Raw genomic sequence first — 15,422 nt, forward strand, 5'->3', positions numbered from 1 at the left:
GCTATATCGCCCTGAATCGGTGAAATGATGTTTTTGTCTAAGCCACAATCTCATCAGTGTAAAAAAGATTTATCAAGCAAGGAAAAAATGATACCAATTTTCCAGAAATGACTACAAAAAGGAGGATCCAATGTTCTTATAATCTCCAATGAGGTGATGGTGGGGGAAAGGACAAAGCTATCCTTTAGCAAGAACCAGTTTGACAAGAAGCAACAAGTAAACACCCTGCCTTTGTCGAGGACTTTGCTCAAGAGACAGCTGGACACGTAGGAAAATTGATAGAATTTTTCCTTTAAATGCAGAGTTTACTCTTTCCAAAATCAAATTGTATGTGAGTTACAAATCTGTAGAAATGAGGCTTTCTTGCTGTTGTCTTAATAGATTTGAGGTATTATCAGGCCCAGTTCAGATTTCAAGAGAAGTCTGGCACTGGATGTAACCAATACTATCCAGCACCACTTCTGGCTTTTTCTATGTATGTGGTACCGAGGAATCAAACCTGGGTCTTTGTGCATGTTAGACAAGCACTCTACCACTAGGACAAACTCATGGCCCAAGGTCTTCATTCTCCTCTCTCTCTCTCTCTGTCTCTCTCTCTGTCTCTCTCTGTCTCTCTCTGTCTCTCTCTGTCTCTCTCTGTCTCTCTCTGTCTCTCTCTCTGTCTCTCTCTCTCTCTCTCTCTCTCTCTCTCTCTCTCTCTCTCTCTCTCTCTCTCTCTCTCTCTCTCTCTCTCTCTCTTGGTGGGTCATGGGGCCTGAGTGTTGTCCCTGAGATCTACAACCCAAGAATAACACCCTACCCTTAACTCAACCCCTATTTCCCTTTTCTAGAGGTTAATTGGAGATAAGAGTCTTAGGTCCTTTAGTGCCCAGGGTGGCTTTGAGCCTTAATCTTTTTTTTTTGCCAGTCCTGGGCTTGAGCTCAGGGCCTGAGCACTGTCGTTGGACTTTCTCAAGGCTAGAGCTCTACCACTTGAGCCTCAGCACCACTTCCGGCTTTTTTGTATGTATGTGGCACCAAGGAATCGAACCCGGGTCTTCGTGCATGCTAGGCAAGCACTTTAACCACTAGGCCAAAATCCCGGCCCTTGAGCCTTAATCTTCAGATCAGGCTCTTGAGTAGCTAGGATAATAGGCCTGAGCCACCTCCCCCAGCTCCAAGGTCTTCATATCTATCCTCACACTTTTATGATGACATGGCAACAGTCATTTCTGCCTTGATGTGAGTGATCTAGAAAGTGTTTTTCTTTTTACCACCACAGGTCAATACTCCTGAAAACTGAGTCTTTGTAGGTTCAGGAATGAGTTTCTAGATAAAGTAGTAGGTTCTCAGCAATAATACATCATTCAGTCATGAGAAAACCTTTTCAAAGGGGAGGTTAACCAAACAATGCTTTTGAAATTGTTAATACTTCTCAGGCCTTAAAACTTCTGTCCTACATGGAAATGTGCCTACAGCAGAAGAAAGCCAGCTAAAGCCTCCTTAGACTAATCCCACCAATCATGACCTAATAAAGTGACATCCACCTAGACCTTTCTATATTCCAGGAACCGGGTAGATGTACACTTTGTGAGAGAACTTGATCATTACTATGATCTGGGTAATTGCCTCTTCACTGACACATTGCCTTGTGGTAGGGGATAGGAAATGTTTGCTTAAGCAATTCTTTATTTTTGTAGAAAATGAGCTTAGTATAGTAGGCAAAGGAATTGCCAATCTGTCTTACAATCTGTCCTTACCTGTTTTTCTCTATGAGAGATGTATGGAACCACATGAAGAATGCACAGTCATCATAATAGTTTGGAAGCTTCTAAAAACACATGATTAAAGAAAGAGGTGATTTGTATAATAAAATGGATACCACAATGAAACCTCCCATGGAAAACCTGCTAAGGTCACACCTGGCCCTCAAGAGAATGTTATTTGCTTCTAAGGTTGCCTTGTGTCCCTCCACTGTCAGGTATCAGTTTCCCCTGGATGGCTCCCCTCCATCCACTGGCCCTGCAAGATGTGCTGCCTTTCCCTTCTCTGTCATAAACTGCTTCTCTTATTCACTGTGTTGTGTTTTCATGCTTTGTTGGTGACTTATGTAATAAGCATATACAACCTGCTCTATTCAGGGTTTTCCTAGAGTGATTAATTTGGTAGAAAGTCAAAACACAACAAGTCAGACAGCAGCTATAGGTCATCTGTCAGTACAAACAAGTTTCCTGTGAGGAGGATCCATGGTCACCAGTGGGACAATTAGACATGAAGCCACTCCCCACCAGGGTAAACAATCATCCTGTGAAAGACACACTGTACAGCATCCACAGCCATTTCACCTGGAGCTCCATCACAACAAAGCTGGAATGTATGGTCCTGTCCAGAGACAGAGTCCTTGAGAGTCAGCCCAAAGACATAGAACTCACATCTATTTCCATAACTGACAGCTAGTTTGAATAATTAGGCATCAATATTGGTGATGGCTAGTTACACAAGAAGCTGAGATCTGGAGGATCAAAGTCAGCCATGGCAAAAAGTAAAATATTGTTTCCACGTTAACCAGCAAACAAACAGGGCTGGAGGCATGACTTGAGTGATAGATGTTTAGCCAAGCAAGTAAACCAAGCAAAAATCCAAACCAAAGTATGGCCCAAAACAAAACAAACCAGTAATCAATAATTTCCTCATTTTTCACAAGCATGCCATCCCATCTTAACCCTTAATAATCACAAAACTAGCTCTCATCAAGACCCCCTGCACCAGGGGAAAAAACCACAGTGTTTGTTTAGAGACACTAGCTAAGCAAGAATTCACAGTGGTTCTGTTATCCAAGGGGAAACATTGAAATGGAGAGACTTCCCAGGTGGTCACTTGCTTCAACATTCACATTCACATCTCAGTACCTAAGACTGCTCAGCAGTGAGCAAGCAGGTAATGAAGGAGGGCATACAGAACACATGGAAGTTCTTACTGAGAGTAGGAATAGATGATTTCATAGAAAATCATTACAGTCATATATGACACTCAGACATGACATGTACGGCTGATCCATTAAAATTACACAGTCATACTAATGATAGCAAGTCAATAGATAATTATGGACAGGAAAGTAAAATCTCCCTCACATTTGGTAAACACACTGATCATGGCGTGTTTAAAGGATAGACAAGATAACTGTAATTACTCTTATGGAAAGTCAACAATGTCGGTTTCTTTTTAGCATCTTTGCTTTCATACATTTCTCATTTGATAAGTAACAGATATCAGTTGCTTACAATTCAGAAGAAAGTGATCAGAAATATTTTAAATATATACAAGAAATCCTGATGACTTTGTTTTGTGTTTTCCTCCCCTTCCCGAGACATGCATTTTTATCTGTCCTTTCTATTGTAGGGAACTGCAGCAAAGGAAATCGCAAACCCAGACCAAACAAAAGAGCATACAATCATGCAGGATACTTGAGGACTCACCGAAGAAGAAAATTTTACTTTTACATCATCACATAAGTCCGGACAGTTGGGCACCAAAAAGATTGCTCTATTTGTATCAATATCATGGACAACCTGTTAATGAACACATGGAATTAGGAACTCAAAGTGTTGCCAACGATTAGTATTCTTTTTCACTCATGAAATCATCCTTAATCCATTATATACTCATAATTTCATAGCTCGGTAATTTCATATAGAAAATAGCAGTAATTTTTTCTGAAGTGGTAAAGGTACTGGGCTCCAAATGTTTGATAGCTATCTTAAGACTGCACTTGAGAAGCAAAGTATTCATTTTTGACAAGTGTCTTTTTGTTTATTGTAATGTATAGAGGGATTACAGTTATATTCACCAGATAGTAGGTGTCTTACTTCTCACACATTGATACCACCTCTCATGGTTTTGTCCCCATTTTCCTCCCCCAACACCTCTCCCAATCATATTGTTTCCCCACTTCTCTTTCCTATTTTAAATAATCAAATAAACATACATACAATATACCAGGTCACAAAGTCAGATACAGTAACAATATGAGATTAACCAGAAGGAAACTAAACAGAAGAGGAATAACGGAGTGCATTAAGAGCCACAATCACACAAGATAAAGCTCTTGTTTCAATATCCTAGAGATCCTTTCATTTAGTCTCATCCTATATGACCAGGAGTTTCTAATGTAATACACATTACTGTTCTATGTGAATCATCCGATTTTTATATTCTTTTAAGGATGTGCTTTTAACTTCAGTCTGAAACAGTATATTGATGTTCAAGAAGCAATGAATAATTGACCCCACTTTCATGACAAATATTATGTTGCTGATGAGGTCAATGAGCACAAACAGGTCAAGTTTGGGGATTAACAACTATGAAATCATCCCATGTATTACTCTGATATTCATATACCATCATAGAATAAGAAGAAAGCTATACTAGGCTTCAAGAAACATACCCACAGAAGACTCTCACATGATTTTCAAGTTTTCAGGAAGTTTTCTACATACAGAACAATATGAAAATAATATATTGTTTTCAAGCTTTATAAGGAAGTGTGCAAGTGTGTCCTATGGGAGGGCAGTATACAGCAGAAAGTTTGAATAACAAAGCATATTCTAGAAAGTAGAATTTCAGTTGGTCATTGGAGGATTTTAATAAAGGAGGAATAATATAGGCCTGAGAAGAGAAACCAGCAAAAATATCAATGAAACTGAGAATTTTATTCCGTGTGCCAAACAGATGAGTCAGTCTTCTCTAATGGGAATTTGTAGGTCCAGATATTGATGGAAATAGCTTGGCTACACTAGGGTTGTTATGTATTCAGAGCTTAAAATCCAGGAAAATAAGAATAAATATGGGCTAAGAATTGATGGGATCAGTGTCCTATGTGACAAAGTGGTTTGAAAATGGTCACTTTTTACACTGATTTGATAACTCATAGATTAGAGATTAAATTCAAATATATTACCTAAACCTCACAACACACTACACTTGTGTGCATGTACAGAAGTTACAACAGGAACCTAGGAATCATTCTGAAAGCTTCCTTTGGGATTAAAAAGGAAATTTGCCAATTTCTCCTACAAAAGGTGCACAGTCTTGAGAATTTCTTGAACATTTCAGAAATGGCTTTGGTAAAGAGGCATCTCCTCAGTCCATATGCTGTCTCTACTGATCTCAAGGTGACAGCCAACAAAACATCTCAATGACAGTCACTGAGCCCATTGCTGAGTGGACAGATTCTGCATCACTCTTTGAACCTATGACTTTCCACTTCCACAAGTGCCAAGGTGACCTTCAAGAACACTGCATTTGAGAATCAGAGCTTTGTAATACATGATCAAAATGATCAAAAGGAAGATCATATGGCAAATACTGACATGATGTATGTATTTAAAGCCTCGAGTAATTCCTGGGGACATTCTTAGCATTTGTGGGCACAAGTGAATTCGAAGCAGCAGTAAACTGAAGCACATTTGACAATATCTTTCAGAACCTGTTTGGAACAAGGCTCTGCTTTGCATCTGAACTAAGCAATGCCAACTGGAATGGTGACAGAGGGCAAGAGCTGTCTCTTTTTGGTGAGTGTTACTTTGGGGAAGACCATCATGCCACTTGACTGGGAGCTTTGAAACAAACATGAGAATTCTCATTTATGAGCTTTGGCTCACCGTGCAGGTTTGGCGAGTACAAGTAAATACAGTCTTGTGCTGCATTATTATTTCAATTTTCAGGTCTGCTCCATTACCTTCTCCTACTCCTGCATAAAAGTGAAAAAGAAAACGTATATGTTTGTTAGAGTACAGAGCAAAATGTCTTGCCAGTTAACTCAATGGAGAATAAAGAGAGAAAATATTGGCCATCTAAGGTTGTGGGTTTAGTTAATCATTTGATCTTGCATAGAATTTGTCCTTTACAAATGGTTTCTGCCTCTTAAAGCAGTTCACAATATTGCAAAGAAAGAGAAAAATCATTATATCTTAATCTTCTACAAGATAAATTCTTACTACATCACCATTCCAGGAAAAAAAAATATTGGGAGCTTCCAGAATTCCTTGCTTATGAAATGCTACCTTTAGAGTTCTATAATAATAATCTAAATTTAATTTTCTCTAAGTCAAATTTATAAATCAATATCAAGGATAATATTGGTCAGGTATACCCAAACAATCCTGTTTGTGTACATTAGAGACAAATAGTTCTATGCCATTTTAACTTATACTTTTAGTATCTTAGGTGGTTACACAAATGGGTTTACATTAACCAATCAGTTTATAAGTACAATATATCTTGATGGATATATCAACCCCTATCCTATCTTCTCCATTTCCCTAGGTTCATAGGATATATGTTGTTAAATATTATGGCTGCATTCCCCTATTCTCTCCACATTAATCTAAATTCCTCCTCTATATAGACATAAAAACCTATGACTCTATAGACATAATGTTTTATTTCATAAATTAATGTGTTTCTATGACATACAAACCTTAGCTTCATTGTGATTAAGTTCTAAATACTAAGTCCCAGTGACTGTAAATAAAGATTGCCTCCTTGAACACTTGTATGTTGAACTTGTCATTTAAAATATGATGTAAAAATCAACGTTAATAAATTCTTTTTTTTTAAAAAAAGAAAAGGTTAAAAAAAAAACTAATGGGTTGTCAGCCTGACAAAATGAGTGTGCTCAGGAAAAGCAACCAGGGAATCATTGGGAAAATTCACCGAAGTCAGGCCTTAGGTTTAGCTTCTTTAACCAGTTTGTGCAGAAATTTGCAGGTAACCCAGCAGGAGGTGTGACATTCCATTGGAGTTACTGAGAGATGAAACTGCTGCCACATATTCTGTTCTGCCTGATTCTACCACCACCCCACAGCCGTTTCCTGAGAGGACTGGAACCAAAAACTCTTGGTGATGGGACATTCTGTGCTAAACTCAAAGTCCCCTAGTTGGTTCCAGCCATTATGGTGACTCTGGATGGGTGAATTTTCCATTCAGTGCTGAACAGCCTAGATGAGGGAGATGCTAAATGGGTATGAGGACTATGGGTCCCCCAGAGGAACCATAATCCCCACCCGAGGGATATGCATCTACCGTTGACAGGTGTAAGCATTTGCATGAGGTGCAGCTAAGACTGCGAGGAGACAGCCTAAACAGCCATCAGTCTCGGGGTCTCCTGAGGGACACGCCCAATAGCATGGAGGTTGGCATCTATGAAAACCATTCCCCCGCAAATAGATGCTTGGCCTCAGCAGATAGACAGATACATGAGCCAGTGGGTCTTGCTTCTTGCTCAACATGGCCTCCATTCTAGGAATCAGGGCCTCTGTCCCCCCTCTCAGGTTAATGCCTACCATAATTCAGATATTGCCTAAATCCTTGCCCCTCACTTATTTCAAGATGACGGGAGGAGATCGGGGTCATTCTCCCCCTCCCTGAATTCTTACTGTAAGAATGTGCTTGCATCTTGTAAGTAGGTCACTAAGCAACACATGCCTGCTTGCGTTGATATGCAAACATCCTACTACCTGGCCTCTACCCCAAGCAAACATCCTACTACCGGACCCCCTCCCCCGAGCAGTTCCTATACCCCAATCCCTCTCCTGAAGAGGCATATAAACCCTTGTGTGAAAAATAAAATTGGCAGCTTGATCAGGATGCTTGTCTTGCTGCCTTCTTCATGTCTCCTATCCCTTTCATTCCTCCCTCTAGGTTCTTGGCCCTAGTTGATGTCCTGCTGGATGGGACACTCTTTCACTTTGGAATATTTATAATTAATTGGGGATAAGTGTTTTCTATCTGGGTTGGCTTCAAACCACAATCCTCAGTTCTCAGCCTCCTAAGTAGCTAGGATAACCAACGTGAACCCAGGGTGTGTGACCTTTTCCTCAGTTCAAATGGCCCCTCTTCCTTTAGCCTTTCCTCCAAGATCTGGTTTCAGAGTCCACAATGAATTTTTCCTTTCAACCTTGCCTATTTCATATTAACATGAAGCATGTCTGATTGGGTTTTCATCTTGCCTTGTTTTGGTGTCTCTTAATTTCATGGAACAAACACTATCATCAGAAAGATTTCTGATGGAAACATGGCTTTTGCTGCACTCTCCTCTCCCTTGTTCCAGTTGTCCAACTGCTTTCTACTGATATCCTCTAACAATAAGCCACTGAAATGCACAAGTACAATGTGCTAAGCCTTTATTTTCCTCACATTTAAACAATTTACATCACACAAAGGAATTTCATCCTTGAAAAATACAGGCAAAGCTGGGCTCAGTGGCTTCCATAGTAACCATAGCTCCTTAGTGAGCTCTGAGGATCAAGGTTCAAAGCCAGCCTGGGCACAAAAGGACCCGAGACTCTTATCTCCATCTAACCTCCAGAAAACAGGAAGTGGGGCTTGGCTCAAGGGTACTGCAGAGCTTAGGGACAACACCCAGGAACAGGGGTAGGGTCGTAGCCTTGAGCTGAAGAGTTCAGGTACAACTCACAGGTTGGGCTGGAAACCCATGATCCCCCCATGCACCCACCGACAAAATGCAGACAAAATGAAGTGAAAATTCTCTGTCTCACCTTCTTCTACATGTTTAGGTTTCTAGCTCTAAATAAATAACCTCTTTCACTATTTTTCTAGGCCAGCCTGTGTAAAGAGAGACTTCATCTAGGAAAAGAGTAGAGCGGCCCAAGCCTGTAGTCCCACTTGTGGGAAGACTGAGATGGAGAACCCAGGAGAAAACTTTGGAGAACTGGGTGGTCTGTGCCAGTCTTTCCAGCAATATTGGGAAGTCTAATCTAGACAGTCTGATTTCTTGGAAACAGCACCAACTTGGCAGTTGCTAGAGGAGTCTAGTAGAAGAACAAGTTCTCCAAACCTGTTCTATGTCCATGGAGATTCAGGTGTGAGTGTCAAACAAGGGCGATCAGGGGAATCCAAGTGCTGCCCTCTAGGAACCTTGTCTGTACTACCTAAACCTGGCCTGCAACAGAGTCTAACTTTTGTATTTGTAAGTAGCAGAGTTTGAAGTCTGGGTCTTGAACCTGCTCAGCTTGTCTAGCTGACACTCTATCACTTGAGGCATGCCCCCATTTTGCTTTTTTTGGTTGCAATTGGAGACTCAGAGTGGCTTGGGATGGCTTCAAACTGTGGTCCTCCACATGTCAGCCTTCTCAGTAAGGAGGCTTTTAGGTAAAGAGCCTTGAGAACCCCTGCATTGTAGTTGGTTTTTTAAAATCTAAGCACTTATTTGTCTTTTCTGCTCACAACCCCAGCTGAATGCTAGCATATGACCTGGCCAAAGGTGGCAACAAATAAAATAAGGCATCCTGATGGAGAAGATAGTGAGGAGATGCTTAGAGGAGGAGGAAAGAGAGAAAAGACTATAGTTCTGAGAAGAAAGGGCCGCTGGAAGGACTGGCCAAGAAAATGAGGCAGGGCCAGCAATGCTGAGATGAACCATGAAGGAGAAATGAGTCTGAGAAAGAAGGATTCTACTGGGTTCTTTAATCTTCTCTTCTATGAAAAAAATCTATCCTAGGTTGAGACAAGAACATCGAGAACAGAACGCAAGGGGTAGAACCTCCCCTCAAGTGGAAATGGGCAAGGGAATAAGAGAGGCATCTAAGGAGAGCTCAAGAGGGAGAAGGTCACATGCATTGACACTTAGCTGTGATGTAGGATCATTTGCATAACATAAGCAAAACCCTCCCAAATAGTGGATCGCACATCCTCTTGTCTTCTCCTTCCTTTCTAAAGCACTTACCTTGGATGGAGTAAATCACAAATTTCACAATTTTAAGAGGTTTTTTCACTGGCATTTCCCAGTTCAACACATTCTTCAAGATGTCAAAGTAGTGGACATAGCGACTCTGTAAAGCAACAAAAGCCTCCACTTTAGTGGGAATGCCAGATGTAAAGTCAGTATCCTAATCTCCTTCTCTTTTTCAGCTTGTGAACAGCAGTAAGAAAGGAAGACAACATTTAGGGCTGGGAGTTTGGCCTAGTGGTTAAAGTGCTTGCCTAGCATGCATGAAGACCCGGGTTCGATTCCTCGGTACCACATACATAGAAAAAAGCCGGAAGTGGTGCTGAGGCTCAAGTGGTAGAGCTCTAACCTTGAGAAAGTGCTCAGGCCTTGAGCTCAAGCCCATGACTGGCAAAAAAAAGAAAGGAAGACAACATTTAGAATGAGCCCTTACATTATCAACATTCTTATGTATTTTCCTCATTGTGGAAAAAGAGCCCAGCTGAGACTTGCAGACAGTAACATGGAAAGAAGAAGCCCTTGCTTCTAGGCTTGCTTATGACCATGAGAACAGTGAAGGTGCTGAAACAGCGATGACAAAATCTGTTGTCATGCACTAGAGAAAGGACTATGGTTTGGGAGATAGTTCCTCATCAGGAGGAATGACATCTCCACTTAGCTGCACTAGATGATTCTGTACCATTAGTTAGGGGTCCTTTACAGAGAAGAGATTCTTTATCTACCTTTTTCTCCAATAGGTTTTTTTTTTTGGTAAGGGAACCTTTCAATACTCTGGCTCCTAGCAAGTTGCTCAAAGAGGATTTCTTAGAATTCTCTTTGAGAAACTCCAGATGTCTGATGATGAACCAACTGAGAAGAGTTCATAAAGTGAACTGCCACATTTCCAATTAGCAAAAGCACTTGTACTGCATGCGAGTGGCTGATGTCTGTAATCCAAGCTACTCAGGAGGCAGAAGCTGAGAGGACTGAAGAATAATGCCAGCCAGGGCTGAAAACTTTGAGATAATCCATCTCTATATACTTAGCCAGAAGTTGAGCTAGAGATCTAGCTCACCTGGTAAAGTGCCACTTGTGAAGAGTTCAAGCCTACTGAGCACCAGGCCACTGAGTTTAAGCCCCAGGATGGGCAAACAATGAAAGGGCAATAGTGAGAAAGATGCCTGAAAATGCAATAGGGCAATGCAAGATGCAATAGGGCAGTGCTGTACCACTTCGCATCTCCAACTCAGGCTGTTTTGGTTCTTTATTAGAACTAAGAATGAAAGGATTTCCTGCCAGGGCTGGCTTTGAAACACCATTCTCAAATCTCAGCCTGTATCTAGAAATACAGACAGGTGCCAGTCATCAGTGTCGGGTAGATGCTTTGCAGTTGTTGGATTTTTTTTTAAGAGTGCATATGTTGGGTGTCATGCCAAACTTCTTGTGAGGTAAAAGGACCTGATGAGTAGAATTTCCTTCAAAGTAATCCTGGTTGAGGAAAGAAGAGTAGGAAGGGTGACCCAGGGTTTGAGAAGAGTGGGGAAGGAATAAACAAAGCATTACTGTAGGTTGGGATGATTATTGCAGAATACACTGTATGGTTCCATCTTTGTGTGTTAGAATTTGGATATGAAATGTGCACTTAAAAGGCTCATAGATGGAAGGCTTGATCCCCAGTATACCAGCAGCGTTCAGAGATGGGTATGGGGAAGTAATTATATTATGAGGCTTTTGACTTTATCCACAGATTCATTTGTTGAGGGCTTTCTAAATTTAAAGCATTAGTAGGAGGTGGGGAAAATGTTAGGAGTTGGGGCCTCATGAAACCAAAGAAGTCACTGGAAGGATGGATCATGTCGCAAACCCTTCCTTCTCCTCAGCTTCCTTGGAACCTTGAGGTGAGCAATCCTTCTCCACAATACCCGCCTCCATGACATGATTGTTCAGTGTCAGTGTAGGCCCAAAGCAATGGGATCAAGTGGCCTTAAAGGAAATCCTGAAACTGTGAGCCCAAATGAATCTTTCCCCACTTTAAGTTCTTTGGTCAGTTATTTTTTTTTATAGTGACCAATACTCCAATCCAATATAATTGGGATTTTTCATATTTTCATAATAAAGTATTATCAGAGGAAAATAGGACAACAGTGGATAGTTTAAACAATGTTAAGAATATGGAATGAAAGAATATGATAATGTCTGCTGGAACAAGATTTGTAAAATACTTATTTTCCCAGTTCATTCTGTTTTCTTCTTTCATACTCCCATTATCTCTGTGTGTCTTTATCTCTCATTCTTGGTCTGAGGATCTCTCATTCTTTCTCTTCTCTGCACTCTTCTTTCCCCTACACTGGGGTCATCACAAAACCATCCTGGCAGTGTTCTAAAGACCTTGAATTGCTCATTGCCTTAGCAAAAACTGGTGAAGGATCCAATCTCTCTTTCTAGGGAAACCAATGGCTAGTAGATCATCTACTAGCCAGAGATCATCTTCAGGCATCAGAAAACCTTAGATATTTGACCTTCCTTTTTGGGAGGGGACTCAATTCCAGAAGCTGTAGGGAATAAAGAATAAGAAATGGAATGTGTGATGCTCTGTTGAGAACTGTTGGGAGCCAGAGTGGAATCAAACTGTACCTTGATTTGCATCAGACAATTGCTTTATTGTCTTATGGTTTTCTGGCCTTATTCTGTTTAAATGACCTGAGATTTACCATATGAATGTAACACCTGGAAGTTCCCTGGTTTCAAGAAGGGATATAAGCCTTGAGTTGAGGATAAACGGGGCTGCAGTCTTTACCTGGGCTGCAGACCTACCAACCCCATGTGTTTGTCTCTCTTCTATTTTTTCCAGTCCCTGCCCCGTATTTCAGGAACCCCAATTTGCTGCCGGTAGGCCCCGGCAGAGAACCAAGCCAAGTAGCCTATGAGACTACAGATGTGGGCCTCCAAAGATCAGGAAATGGTTAGGAGTCACAAGTCCTCTGCCATCATTGATTGTTAAAGAAGGGTTACAGATGCGACCAGGCTAAATGTGCCACTAACATCTCCCCATAAATAACTTTTTGTGAAAAGAGAAACTTACTTGGGAAGGAGTTTCTACACCTTGAAACTGACTGCTCACATTCCTGTCAGTTCTGCGCTCCCCGAAGTATTCAAGGCTGTCCTACAGAAAAGGGGTTAATACAATCACAGTGCTTATCTGTCCTCTTTGGACAGAGCTACTTATGAACTTTCTTAGTTCCTAGGTTTTAAGTGGCTAAGATTACAGGCACAAGTCTACAATGCCCACCTTTCCTTTGATTCTTTTAAAAATTACTTTATTATTTTTTGAGAGGTCTTTCTAGCTCCTTTGCCAAATTACTGATTAGCTCATTAGTTTTGGGGAGATGTTAATTTTTGACCTTCTTGTATATTTTGGATATTAGGACTTTGTCAGATATATTGCTGGTAAAGATCTACCAGTCTGTTGGCTGTCTTTTTAGTTTAGCACCTATGTTCTTTGCTGTGCAGAAAATTTTTATTTTGATATAATCACATTTGTCAAGTCTCTCCTACTTTCTGTGGCCTTGCCACTATTTCCAAAAAGTTCCTGCCTATGCCTATCAGTTCTAATATTTCTCCTACTCCAACTTGCAATAGTTTCAATGTTTCAGGCCTGACTTTGAGGTCTTTAAATTCATTTGAGTTGATATTGGTGCATGGTGATAAACAAGGATCCAATAATAATTTTCTACATATGGAAGTCCTAATACCAATTATTGAAAAGACTATATTTTTCCATCACACATTTTTATTGTGCCTAATTTCTTTATATATATATATATATATTAGGATGCTGGAGGGGATGTGGCCAGGAGGGATCATTATTACACAGTTGGTGGGAGTGCAAACTCATTCAAGAATTATGGCAGCTCCTCAAAAGACTAAACATAGAGTTCCCCTATGACCCAGCAATTCCACTACTTGGCATTTACCCAACCGTCCAGAAACAAGGACATACTAAAGCTACTAGCACAACGATGTTCACTGCAGCACTATTTACCATAGCAAAGATATGGAACCAACTCTGATACCCTTCGATTGATGAGTGGATCAACAAGATGTGGTATTTTTACACAATAGAATTCTATGCTGCTGTCAGAAAGAATGACATCACTCCATTTGGAAGGAAATGGAAAGACTTAGAAAAAAATCATATTAAGTGAAGTAAGTCAGACTCAAAGGAACATATACTCAATGGTTTCACCTATTTGTCATAATCAGTAGAAACCTTGGGCTCTCCTAGCAGCGATTTACAATAGAGCAAAACCTAGATACATAAGGACATACAGTATGTCGCTAAATGAAAGGACCTATAGGAAATAGAAACAAAAGCCATAAAATGAGTGATTGTTGTACTATGTTATCTCCCATTTCTTTTGCTGTCCCTTGGTTATCTCATATTTTTATAGTATTTCACTTTGTTATCTGATATATTGTATATATGCCTATTTGGTTATTTGAAATTGGATAGGAAAGGGGCAAAAACAAGATGAGGGTGGGAGTGGGGGGAGGGAAATGGGGACCAAGACTTGAGAAAGGGTATCAATGTATGTGAAGTAATGCACCTTCTATCTGGCGAAAGTAATGTAACCCTCCTATTAAGTACAATAAAAAATATTTTTAAAACTCATTATAAAGGTGTTGTACAGAGAGGCTACAATTACATAAGTCAGTTAATGAGGATATAGCTTTTTAGAAAACGTTGATTCTTATTTCTTAAATACGGAATTACAAAGTCATGTCTATATCCTACAACATTAAAGAAATGGTAGGAAGGAAGTAGTGGGTGGAGATGGAGGGAGGAGAATGATGAACGAGTGACCTTACTCACAATGCACTGAATTCTCAAACTGCTTTTTTGAATGGCAACTACTTATAGATGGTAAAAAATATACCTTAAAATGCTGTTCTTCTTAGTAATTCTGAATTTGGACATTCCCTCGCATTTGTGTCTCACTGCTCTCACTATAGGCTTGGCCCAGAACAAGAATACAAGGGTACAAGTCCAGTAAATAACTGCATATTAAACAAGGCTGCATTAATCCAGGCTTTCACTTTCACTTAATCACCATGAGCTAAGCATTTCCTTAATATTGTACCATGAATGCTTCAGAACTAGCAAATTCAATACATATAAAAGACTAAGTATCAAAACCTTTTTCCTACCTTTGCGGTTAAAAACGTGCCAGTGGCAAGAAGTAGAATAGATATCATTGTGCCTGTTCGTCCTAGAAAAGAGCAGAAATGAGTTCAAGAAACCTTTGTTCCAGTGTAAATATACACTCACAAATACTCATTTGGTATTGGTACTGTTTCTTCTGAAGTGTTGCTGTCTCAAAATTTCCAATTGAGAAATATTAAGACTTTATTTTTCATTAATGTAATGAAAAGAACGCTGGCCCTCATGTATAATTCCAGATTCCCAGGTGGGAAGATCAGGATGGTTGTGATTCCAACCAGCTTAGGCAAAATAAACAGGACCTCATTCTCAACCAGCAAGATGGGCCGGGTGCTTCACATCTACAGCCCTCATTGGGTGGGAGACATAGAAATGGGTTTCAGACTGATGCCAGCTCAGGAAAATGTAGGAGGTACTTTCTCTAAAAAAAGCATTGAAGCAAAACAGAGCTGGGCATATACCTGAAGTGGGAGAATGCTGGCCAAGCACGTGCCA

The 15,422-nt window shown here is 40.3% G+C and overlaps 1 protein-coding gene across 1 annotated transcript; it reads right to left on the reverse strand.

Annotated features, from left to right (window-relative positions):
• Positions 1 to 2,185: 2,185 nt before the first annotated feature.
• LOC150040049 (phosphatidylinositol 3,4,5-trisphosphate 3-phosphatase TPTE2-like) lies at positions 2,186 to 14,976 on the reverse strand (the record flags this gene model as incomplete). Its single annotated transcript, XM_090327433.1, has 6 exons — positions 2,186 to 2,284; positions 3,456 to 3,548; positions 5,640 to 5,728; positions 9,725 to 9,830; positions 12,789 to 12,869; positions 14,915 to 14,976. Coding segments are annotated over 6 exons (530 nt in total), but the record flags the coding sequence as incomplete, so codon positions are not given.
• Positions 14,977 to 15,422: the final 446 nt, after the last annotated feature.

Source organism: Megascapheus bottae, unplaced genomic scaffold (genome assembly GCF_031878675.1).
Source record: "Megascapheus bottae isolate mThoBot1 unplaced genomic scaffold, mThoBot2.hap1 HAP1_SCAFFOLD_87, whole genome shotgun sequence".
NCBI lineage: Eukaryota > Metazoa > Chordata > Mammalia > Rodentia > Geomyidae > Megascapheus > Megascapheus bottae.